Raw genomic sequence first — 12,554 nt, forward strand, 5'->3', positions numbered from 1 at the left:
CTTAGAAAATCATCTCATGGAAATGACTGCTGTCATTTGATTATAATAATAAGAGAATGTTGTCTGTCTATCTGTGTTGGCCCTGCGATGAGATGGGGATTTGTCCAGGGTGTACACCGCCTTCCGCCCGAATGCAGCTGAGATAGGCTCCAGCACCCCCCGCCACCCCGAAAGGGACACGCGCTAGGAAATGGATGGATGGATGGAGATAGAACTTGTTATTTAGTCAGGTTTGGTACAGGTGTGCTGCTGGTGTAGCCACAGTGTGCACGTCTGATGTTGCTCACATGGGCTCCACTGAATGCTCAGGGAGTTTTTGCGTTTGCTAACACACATGAACAATTGGAGGGAACATTGCTTGTATAATATTTGTATATATTTTGTACACAGTATTGGATTCCATTAGAGTGGGCTGTATAATAGATTTTGTCTCATTTCATGAACAATAAAGTTTTTCCAACACGACTCAGGATGATAATGTCCACCTACATTCTGAATAAAGTACACATTTGGTCTAAAGAGTAGAACACATATTTTCAATCAATCAATCAATCAATGTTTATTTATATAGCCCTAAATCACAAGTGTCTCAAAGGGCTGTACAAGCCACAACGACATCCTCGGTACAGAGCCCACATACGGGCAAGGAAAACTCACCCCAGTGGGACGTCAATTTTAATGACTATGAGAAACCTTGGAGAGGACCGCATATGTGGGTAACCCCCCCCCCCCCCCCCTCTAGGGGAGACCCAAAGCAATGGATGTCGAGTGGGTCTGACATAATATTGTATAATATTTTCAAATACATAAATATTTGTATATATGTTGTATACGGTATTGGATTTCATTAGAGTGAAGCGGTGTAATTGATTTTGTCTCATTTCATGAACAATAAAGTTTTTCCAAAAATGGTTTGCACGACTTAGGATGATAATGTCCACGTTCTTTGGTACATCCAGAATAAAGTACATTTTGTCTAAAGAGTAGAACACCTATTTAAAATACATGAAAAGTGTATAATATGTGTATATATTTTGTATACAATATTGGATTTGGAGTGAGGCCGTGTAATTGATTTTGTCTCATTTCATGAACAATAAAGTTTTTCCAAAAATGGTTTGCACGACTCAGGATGATAATGTCCACGTTCTTTGGTACATCCCGAATAAAGTACATTTTGTCTAAAGGGTAGAACACCTATTTAAAATACATGACACTTGTATAATATTTGTATATATTTTGTATACAGTATTGGATTCCATTAGAGTGGGCTGTATAATAGATTTTGTCTCATTTCATGAACAATAAAGTTTTTCCAACACGACTCAGGATGATAATGTCCACCTACATTCTGAATAAAGTACACATTTGGTCTAAAGAGTAGGACACCTATTTTAAAATACATTAAATATTTGTATATATTTTGTATACAGTATTGGATTTCATTAGAGTGAAGCGGTGTAATTGATTTGGTCTCATTTCATGAACAATAAAGTTTTTTTTAATATTTTAACATGGCTGCAACAACACAGCATGATATACGTTAGTTTTCAGAATAAAATCAACATAACAATGTAGATTACTTTGCATGGTCAGTTGCGTTTTCTTCACAATCAATTAGTTACAAAAAAAACTGATATATATTGTGTTGTGTTGAAACGGTTCACGTCAGTCAGTGGCATACCCTGAATAATAAATAATAAAGGAATAATATTTCAAGGCCAAACGTCACATACTCTTATTTTGTCAACACGGTGGTGCTTCCGCTCTCCATTCTCTCGCGCGTATATTACTGCTTACCATATATTTGAAAATGACATTTTAATTGTATTGTTTCACTGACTAATACCTGCCTCTCTGAGGTATGTCCGCCAAGTGTAAACACGTCCTTTAAGTCACGTTAGTAGCGTCTTTACGTGCTCAGCTGCTAAGCTACGTGCTGTAAACACAAACCACGTGACTCGCAGCTCTGGCCGTCAGCAGCTTTTTGCAGCAGCGGGACGAATGACGGCTTAGACTAGAGGAAGTTAGTTCAGCCAGCCCGCACTACTATGTCATCTCTACACCAATTGTACACACCACTGGACTGAGACAGAGGTAAGACTCATTCATTTATCACGCCGAATATACAATTAGCCCGACGCTGGCGTGGGCGTGTTCTGGAAGCTTCTGTTAGCGGCGCGCAGGCTACAAACAAATCCTAGGCCCGTGCTAGCACGACCTAGCTAGCATGCCTGACAGAATTGAGCCTTCGTCGTTACACTCTGTATACTACACGTTTTCCGTCAATTAAAAACACTGTTCTATTCTTACATACAGCTGCTTTTAAACAACTGTATGGGGGAAACGTAGGAATGGAGACTTGAGTTATAACTAAACTTCCATCCACAGGTCACCGTTAGCGAGCTAACAGCACGGCATTAGCCATGTGTGCTAACTTGCAGGCGGCTCATTTGTAGTCTGCTTGGAAAACAAGTCCGGATAAGCAACATTAAAGGTTTTAGCATTCAATTGCAAGATCGAATAGTTACCCGGACTTACGTGTGTCTAATAACTACCTCTGAGCATAATAACACGATTAGTGCATTTACATTTGGCCCGTTTTAACGTGTGTACCATGAATTGATTAATACCAGGAATTGATTAACGTGGACCCCGACTTAAACAAGTTGAAAAACGTATTCGGGTGTTACCATTTAGTGGTCAATTGTACGGAATATGTACTGTGCAATCTGTTAATAAAAGTTTCAATCAATCAATCAATACTCGCATGCTAAAACTTCATAGGACGCACAGATTATTTTAGCATTTGTGACAAACCGCATGTTAGGATATCCTATTAAGACTGATATGTCAAACTACTTCCTTAACGTAAATGACCGCCATAACCACAACACCAGGGGGAGCTCCACTAACCACGTTAAACCCAGATTCCGATCTAACGAAGGTCTTAACTCATTCTCTTTCTATGCCACATCAATATGGAATGCACTCCCAACAGGTGTAAAAGAAAGGGCATCTCTATCCTCCTTCAAAACCGCACTAAAAGAACACCTCCAGGCAACTACCCTAAACTAACACCCTCCCTTCCACATAATACCTCTTCGGATTATAAATAATCAAATGTAAACAATCAAATGTAGACACTTTTTCTTACACTTTTTCTTATACTTTCTGATCTCTCTCTCTATGTCCACTACTTGCTATACACACCCTACCAAGTCAGTCCTACACTGTTTCAATATCCATTTCTCTAATGATGCAATTGTTGATGCTGATTGTTGATGACTGAAGTGTTGATACCAACCAAACCAAACACCCTCCCCCACGCCTCACCCCCCATATCCCACACCCCGGATTGTAAATAATGTAAATAATTCAATGTATATACTCTGATGATTATCTTGTGTGATGACTGTATTATTATGATGTTAGTATATATTTGATAGTATATATCTGTATCATGAATCAACTTAAACAACTTAAACAAGTTGAAAAACTTATTCGGGTGTTACCATTTAGTGGTCAGTTGTACGGAATATGTACTTCACTGTGCAATCTACTAATAAAAGTTTCAATCAATCAATCAAGCCCGTTTTAACGTGTGTACCATGAATTGATTAATACCATGAATTGATTAACGTGGACCCCGACTTAAACAAGTTGAAAAACTTATTCGGGTGGTTTTTTTTTTGATTGAAACTTTTTTTAGTAGATTGCACAGTGAAGTACATATTCCGTACAATTGACCACTAAATGGTAACACCCGAATAAGTTTTTCAACTTGTTTAAGTCGGGGTCCACTTAAATTGATTCATGATACAGATATATACTATCAAATATATACTAACATCATAATACAGTCATCACACAAGATAATCATCAGAGTATATACATTGAATTATTTACATTATTTACAATCCGGGGTGTGGGATATGGAGGAGGGGGGGTTAGGTTTGGTTGGTATCAACACTTCAGTCATCAACAATCAGCATCAACAATTGCATCGTCAGAGAAATTCAAAGAGGTATTATGTGGAAGGTAGGGTGTTAGTTTAGGGTTGTAGCTGCCTGGAGGTGTTCTTTTAGTGCGGTTTTGAAGGAGGATAGAGATGCCCTTTCTTTTACACCTGTTGGGAGTGCATTCCATATTGATGTTGCATAGAAAGAGAATGAGTTAAGACCTTTGTTAGTTCGGAATCTGGGTTTAACGTGGTTAGTGGAGCTCCCTCTGGTGTTGTGGTTATGGCGGTCATTTACGTTAAGGAAGTAGTTTGACATGTACTTCGGTATCAGGGAGGTGTAGCGGATTTTATAGACTAGGCTCAGTGCAAGTTGTTTTACTCTGTCCTCCACCCTGAGCCAGCCCACTTTGGAGAAGTGGGTAGGAGTGAGGTGTGATCTGGGGTGGTGGTCTAGAAGTAATCTGACTAGCTTGTTCTGGGATGTTTGGAGTCTAGATTTGAGGCATTTGGAGGTGCTAGGGTACCAGGAGGTGCATGCGTAATCGAAAAAAGGTTGAACGAGAGTTCCCGCTAGAATCTTCATGGTGCTTTTGTTGACCAGAGAGGAGATTCTGTAGAGAAATCTTGTTCGTTGGTTGACCTTTTTGATTACCTTGGTTGCCATTTTATCACAGGAAAGATTAGCCTCTAGAATGGAACCTAGGTAGGTGACCTCATCTTTCCTGGTGATAACAATGTCACCCACTTTTATAGTGAAGTCATTGACTTTCTTAAGGTTGATGTGGGACCCAAATAGGATGGATTCCGTTTTACCCAAGTGTATGGATGTTGTCAGCGAGCCAGGTGCAAATTCTACAGAGTTCAGCACTGAGGACGCACATATTATTTTAGCATTTGCGACAAACTGCATGTTAGGATATCATATTAAGACTGACTTACTGTTTGAGATAGTGTTCTTTCTCTTTGATGGTTCGAATTAAGATGCTAATTGTTAGCTTAGCAAGACTGTACTGCGTTCAGCTGATAAAGACAGCCCGGCAGTATTTACAACTATGTATTGTTTATTTTTTTGCAATAATCACAGTGTAGTTTTGCAAAATATTGTTTGATGATGCATCCAGATGTTTGGTAAAGAAGTCCTCTTTCTACCTTTTGGTTTGCAGGAAGGCAGCAGCAGCAGCAGCAGCATTCATGGATATTGTGGACTCTTTTAACCTTTTAATACCCAGTGACCAGTTGGATGACACCCTAATCGTAGGTCAAAATCTGGAATGTGAAGCCAGTAATGAGTTTGGGCCAGGACTCTGCCTTGAAGATTCGCTGAAGAACATGTTGAGTGACAAAGACCCCATGTTTGGATGCGCAAGCTCTCAATTCAACTTGCTGGATAGTGAGGACCCGACTTTTCAAATTCCAGGCGCAACAGGTATGTGCAACATCAGGACCACCAAGGAAAGGCATGTTATATTCCATAACAGAAGTACAGTGGTACATTGTTTTCTGTTATTGAAGACGCTTGATGAAAAGGAGAGCAGAGGAGAGCCATACAGACACCACCTTTGCTACTTTATCCTCTTTCTTGAATTCAGTTGGGTTTCTCACCTTATTTATCCAAGTACTGGGACTAGATATGTTGTATCCAAGAATGCACAGACAGCAAATGAAGTGCTCACACGACTTTTACATTAACTGATGCGATCACATCACACACTTGCACAAAACACCTCACTTTTGTGACTTTCGCATTTTATAATACTTCTTCAATCTTTGACTTTCATTGGAATAATAATGTGTGCTACAACTTTCTTTGGCCCCATGGTGACCTTTTTTTGCAGCCGTATTCGATAAACAAATATACAGAGATACCAACGCGTGGGATTCTTTGTTTGGGCACTCGTGTCTGCAGAATATGTGGGCAAACAAACTAGTTTGTTAAGTGCAATGTTTGGCCATAGGATAACTCAGACCATGTACGAAAACCGAGACATGTTTTTGACAATAATTTTGTCAAAACCCAAATCCTACAAAAACCGAGGTACCACTGTAAAATAGAGCTAATCGTTTATTTCTATACTTGTATAGCATACGTTACCAGTGTTGTGTTGCAAAAGCACATTTATGTGCACAACGCCTGCAATTGTTAACCAATAAGGCGTTTGCCTTAATCAAATACAAACCCCGTTTCCATATGAGTTGGGAAATTGTGTTAGATGTAAATATAAACGGAATACAATGATTTGCAAATCAATTTCAACCCATATTCAGTTGAATATGCTACAAAGACAAATTTGGTGTTCAAACTGATAAACTTTTTTTTTTTGTGCAAATAATCATTAACTTTAGAATTTGATGCCAGCAACACGTGACAAAAAAGTTGGGAAAGGTGACAATAAATACTGATAAAGTTTAGGAATGCTCATCAAACACTTATTTGGAACCTATTTGCTATCCATACACTTGGGTAAAACAGAATCCATCCTGTTTGGGTCCCACATCAAACTTAAGAGAGTCAATCACTTCACCATAAAAGTAGGTGACAGTGTCATCACCAGGAAAGATGAGGTCACCTACCTAGGTTCCATTCTAGAGGCTAACCTTTCCTGTGATAAAATGGCAACCAAGGTAATCAAAAAGGTTAACCAACGAACGAGATTTCTCTACAGAATTTCCTCTCTGGTCAACAAAAGCACCTTGAGGATTCTGGCGGGAACTCTCGTTCAACCCTTTTTCGATTACGCATGCACCTCCTGGTACCCTAGCTCCTCCAAAACCCTCAAATCTAAACTCCAAACATCTCAGAACAAACTAGTCAGGTTACTTCTAGACCTCCACCCCAGATCCCACCTCACTCCTACCCACTTCTCTAAAGTGGGCTGGCTCAAGGTGGAGGACAGAGTTAAACAACTTGCACTGAGCCTAGTCTATAAAATCCGCTACACCTCCCTGATACCGAAGTACATGTCAAACTACTTCCTTAACGTAAATGACCGCCATAACCACAACACCAGGGGGTGCTCCACTAACCACGTTAAACCCAGATTCCGAACTAACAAAGGTCTTAACTCATTCTCTTTCTATGCCACATCAATGTGGAATGCGCTCCCAACAGGTATAAAAGAAAGGGCATCTCTATCCTCCTTCAAAACCGCTATAAAAGTTCACCTCCAGGCAGCTACAACCCTAAACTAACACCCTCCCCGGATTGCTAATAATCAAATGTAAACAATCAAATGCAGATTCTTTTTCTTATGCCTTCTGATCTCTCTCTCTCTCTCTCTCTCTCTCTCTATGTCCACTACTTGATGTCCATATCCCACCCCCCCCCCACCCCACCCCCCCTCCACACTCCTGATTGTAAATAATGTAAATAATTCAATGTGATTATCTTGTGTGATGACTGTATTATGATGATAGTATATATGATAGTATATATCTGTATCATGAATCAATTTAAGTGGACCCCGACTTAAACAAGTTGAAAAACTTATTCGGGTGTTACCATTTAGTGGTCAATTGTACGGAATATGTACTTCACTGTGCAACCTACTAATAAAAGTCTCAATCAATCAATCAATCAACAGCCCACTGGTGAACAGTTAAATTGGGAACAGGTGGGTTCCATGATTGGGTATAAAAGTAGATTCCATGAAATGCTCAGTCATTCACAAACAAGGATGGGGCGAGGGTCACCACTTTGTCAACAAACGCGTGAGCAAATTGTTGAACAGTTTAAGAAAAACCTTTCGCAATCAGCTATTGCAAGGAATTTAGGGATTTCACCATCTACGGTCCGTAATATCATCAAAGGGTTCAGAGAATCTGGAGAAATCACTGCACGTAAGCAGCTAAGCCCGTGACCTTCGATCCTTCAGGCTGTACTGCATCAACAAGCGACATCAGTGTGTAAAGGATATCACCACATGGGCTCAGGAACACTTCAGAAACCCACTGTCAGTAACTACAGTTGGTCGCTACATCTGTAAGTGCAAGTTAAAACTCTCCTATGCAAGGCGAAAACCGTTTATCAACAACACCCAGAAACGCCGTCGGCTTTGCTGGGCCTGAGCTCATCTAAGATGGACTGATACAAAGTGGAAAAGTGTTCTGTGGTCTGGCGAGTCCACATTTAAAATTGTTTTGGAAACTGTGGACGTCGTGTCCTCCGGACCAAAGAGGAAAAGAACCATCCGGATTGTTATAGGCGCAAAGTTGAAAAGCCAGCATCTGTGATGGTATGGGGGTGTATTAGTGCCCAAGACATGGGTAACTTACACATCTGTGAAGGCGCCATTAATGCTGAAAGGTACATACAGGTTTTGGAACAACATATGTTGCCATCCAAGCAACGTTACCATGGACGCCCCTGCTTATTTCAGCAAGACAATGCCAAGCCACGTGTTACATCAACGTGGCTTCATAGTAAAAGAGTGCGGGTACTAGACTGGCCTGCCTGTAGTCCAGACCTGTCTCCCATTGAAAATGTGTGGCGTATTATGAAGCCTAAAATACCACAACGGAGACCCCCGGACTGTTGAACAACTTAAGCTGTACATCAAGCAAGAATGGGAAAGAATTCCACCTGAGGAGCTTAAAAAATGTGTCTCCTCAGTTCCCAAACGTTTACTGAGTGTTGTTAAACGGAAAGGCCATGTAACACAGTGGTGAAAATGCCCTTTCCCAACTACTTTGGCACGTGTTGCAACCATGAAATTCTAAGTTAATTATTATTTGCAAAAAAAGATAACATTTATGAGTTTGAACATCAAATATCTTGTCTTTGTAGTGCATTCAATTGAATATGGGTTGAAAAGGATTTGCAAATCATTGTATTCCGTTTATATTTACATCTAACACAATTTGCCAACTCATATGGAAACGGGGTTTGTATTTTGCTGTGATTCTATTGAGGACTGAAGACTAGTGCAGCTGCTTATGTTACTACTGATCTTTTCCTTGTTGTCAAATCTTCCTATGTGGCAGATATAGGTAGTGGTTCAACATCTGACCTTGGTGGGGAACTGACAGTGACAGAGACCAATCCAGTCAGGCGAGCTGTAGGCAGACCCAGAAGACGTCCATGTAATGTTGAACTAGGTAAGCCTAATGCTCTCTTCATGCCATATATTCGAAATAATGACAATGGTTGATTTATGAAGTATAATGCGTATAAAATCATCTTAAGTGAAATAAGAAGTTCTCGGCTCAAATTTTCATCATCATAAAACCTTTATCATTTCTACAGGTGGTGTTTTAAACATCATTTTAACATTCTTTACTCTGATGCAAGTACAAAGAGATGAAAGATGCAGATAACCCCTGTATAATCAAACAAAAATAAAGTAAAACTACTTACCATGTGAATATGCCTGACAGACACAGGGAAAAAGGAGGTTTTGTGCTGAGGAGTACTGTGACCTGGTGGTATTCTATAGTATTCAAGTTGGCTTCTGCTTGGTATGAATCATTTCAGTATGTATGGTGTCTAATTTATACATATTATAATTGAATTTATTTTAATTTAGGGCTGCAACGATTATTCAATTAATTGGATTAAAAAAAAGCTTTGATTTATATTTTTTATTCTGTTGCTTTGATTAATTGTGTTTTAAAATTCAGGCCGCAAAAAATAATGTAAAAGAAGGTAAGTTGAAAAATGGTAAAAATGGATATAGAAAGTTAATTAGGTAAATGGAAGATCAAATAATGAATTTAGGTGTTAAGTAACGTTAAAAGAAGGTCAAGGAAGGTAAATAGAAGGTAAAGGTAAATAGAATCTAAAATAAGGGAAACAATGTAAATAAAGGTAAAACAAGGTCAAATACGGTGAAACAAAGTAAATAAAAGGTAATGAAGGTTGTAGCAAGTAGAAAAACATTTGTTTATTTAAACAATTTGTTTTATCTGATTAATCGAGCACACTACTGGATTACTAAAATAATCAATAGCTGCAGCCCTATTTTTTTTATTATTTTTTAGCATTATTAAAATTTCCCAATGTTGCATTTTTGGATATACAGTGCATCCAGAAAGTATTCACAGCGCTTCACTTTTTTCACATTTTGTTATGTTCCAGCATTATTCCAAAATGGATTAAGTACATTTTTGTCCCCAAAATTCAGCACACAATACCCCATAGTGACAATTTGAAAACGTTAAAATTAAAACAAATTTAAAAACAAAGAAATCACATATACAGTTGAGGACAGAATTATTAGCCCCACCATAAAAACACATTTTTTATTAAGTATTTCCCAAATGCTGTTAAAAGAGAGCAATGCATTTTTAACACAGCTTTTCCAAGCATCCTACTTTCATTTTGGATGCTTACAATATTTTATTTATACACCGAAACAAAGTTATTTCACAAAAAATACAATAATGACCACAGTCAAAATTATTAGCCCCCTTAAAAACACAGTTTGAGAGACAAAGTGTTGGAAGCCATGTGCTCTGGTTAATCAAACTTATTTGAAGTCACCAGTGCACACTGACTGTATAAAAGGGACCTGTAGGGCGGTGCAGAAGATTCAGTTCACACTGGTTTATTCAGGACTCGGAAAGCATCGTGCCAAAAACTAAATAAATCAGTTTAAACTTAAGGACAATAATAATTGATGCACACAAAGCAGGAGATGGAGACACCAAGTTATCACAGCGTTTGCAAGTGTCAAGAACTGGAGTGAGACGTATCATCCAGAAATTGAAAGACAGCCGCATAATACAAAACAAGACAGAGGTAAGAAATTTAAGATTTCAAAGACTGTAAGGAAAGCTAGTGGGAGATGTGTCTAAAGTCCCCAGAACAACTGGCAAGACACTAGTGAATGACTTGGCCAAATCTGGAATTGTAGTCTCAAAGAAGACAATAATTTGAGCCCTGCACAGGAATGGACTGCGAGACTGCAAAACAAGAAAAACTCCACTTCTGCAATAAAGACACATTCAAGCCAGACAACCTAGAGAAAGACTATGCATACTGAAAGCGTGTCCTTTGGTCAGATGAAACAAAACTAGAGCTCTCGGCCATGGCGACACTGCATATGTTTGGAGAAAGAGGAGATAGGCATACAACCCAGAACACGGTCCCCACAGTGAAACATGGTGGTGGAAGTATTATGCTGTGGGGATGCTTCAGTGCATTTGGAACTGGGAATCTTTTCAAGGTGAAAGAAATCCTGTAGAAGGATATTTGAAGATCTTGCAGGAAGACCTCATGCAGTCAGCAGCAACACTGGGTATGGGTTGCCGCTTTGTCTTCCAACATGATAACGACACAAAACATACGTCACTCCGAGTGAAGAACTACCTCCAGAAGGCCCAAGTGAATGTTATTGAATTGCCTGCACAAAGCCCCGACTTGAATCCCACCGAGAATCTTTGGAGAGAATTGAAGACCAAGGTCCATGGCAGCAGACTGTCAAATCTTGCGGAGCTTGAGCGGTTTGCCCTAGCATGGGCTGGGATTGCTCAGGAGGTGTGTGTGAGACTTGTGGAAAACTGTAGGAAACGATTGCTGGCTGTTAACCAGTAAAAGGGACACACAATTGCCTATTAGCATAAGGAAGTTAATCATTTAGACTGCGCAAAAAATATGTAGGAAGCATTCAATATGAAAGTAGAATGCTTGGAAAAGCAGTGTTAAAATGCATTGCTCTGTTTAACAGTACTTCGTAAATATTTAATAAAAAAATAATTTTTTATGGGAGAGCTAATATTTCTGTCCTCAACTGTATATAAGTATTCACAGCTTTTGCCATAAGCACTGTTCCTACAGCTTAATTGGAGTCCACCTGTGGTAAATTTGGTTGATTGGACATAATTTGGAAATGCACACACCTATCTAAGTATAAGGTCCCACATTTGACACAATTAGAGTAGGGTACATAAAAATATCTGCTGCCTTGAAGGTCCCAATAAGTACAGTGGCCTCCATTATCCGTAAATAGAAGAAGTTTGGAACCAACAGGACTCTTCCTAGAGCTGGCCGGCTGTCTAAACTGAGCGGTCAGGGGAGAAGGTTCCTGGTCAGGGAGGTGACCAAGGGAACTTTCCAGAATGGCAACCACTTCTGCAGCAATCCACCAATCAAGCCTGTATCGTACAGTAACCAGACGGAAGCCCTTCCTGAGTAAAGGTTGGCCAAAATGCACCTGAAAAACTGTCAGACCATAAAAAATCAAATTCTCTGGTCTGATGAGACAAAGATTGAACTCTGTGGCGTAAATGCCAGGCATCATGTTAGGACAAAACCAGGCACCGCTCATCCATCACCAGACCAATACCATCCCTATAGTGAAGCATGGTGATGGCAGCATCATTCTGTGAGGATGTTTTTCAGCGTCAGGAACTGGTTAACTAGTCAGGATAGAGGAAAATATGAATGCAGCAACGTACAGAGACATCCTGGATGAAAACCTGCTCCAGAGCGCTTTTGAACTCCCGACTGGGGCAACGGTTCATCTTTCAGACTGTAAGCACACAGCCAAGATATCAAAGAAATGACTTCAGGACAACTCTGTGAAATGTCTTTCAATGGCCCAGCCTGAGCCCAGAGTTGAATTAGATTGAACATATCTGGCGAGATCTATAA

General features: G+C 39.6%; 1 protein-coding gene across 2 annotated transcripts in view; it reads left to right on the top strand.

The window, feature by feature from the left end:
- Window positions 1-1,806: 1,806 nt before the first annotated feature.
- phf3 (PHD finger protein 3) overlaps window positions 1,807-12,554 on the top strand; it is a 34,465-nt gene continuing 23,717 nt past the window's right edge. For both annotated transcript variants that reach the window (XM_062058293.1, XM_062058294.1), the window contains exons 1-3: window positions 1,807-2,097; window positions 5,128-5,390; window positions 8,945-9,058. In XM_062058293.1, the coding sequence (XP_061914277.1) occupies window positions 5,156-5,390; window positions 8,945-9,058 (349 nt within the window). In that variant the 5' untranslated portion in view covers window positions 1,807-2,097; window positions 5,128-5,155. The remainder of the gene's footprint in view (window positions 2,098-5,127; window positions 5,391-8,944; window positions 9,059-12,554) is intronic.

The sequence above is a fragment of the Entelurus aequoreus genome, linkage group LG09, assembly GCF_033978785.1.
Source record: "Entelurus aequoreus isolate RoL-2023_Sb linkage group LG09, RoL_Eaeq_v1.1, whole genome shotgun sequence".
Taxonomy (NCBI): Eukaryota; Metazoa; Chordata; class Actinopteri; order Syngnathiformes; family Syngnathidae; genus Entelurus; species Entelurus aequoreus.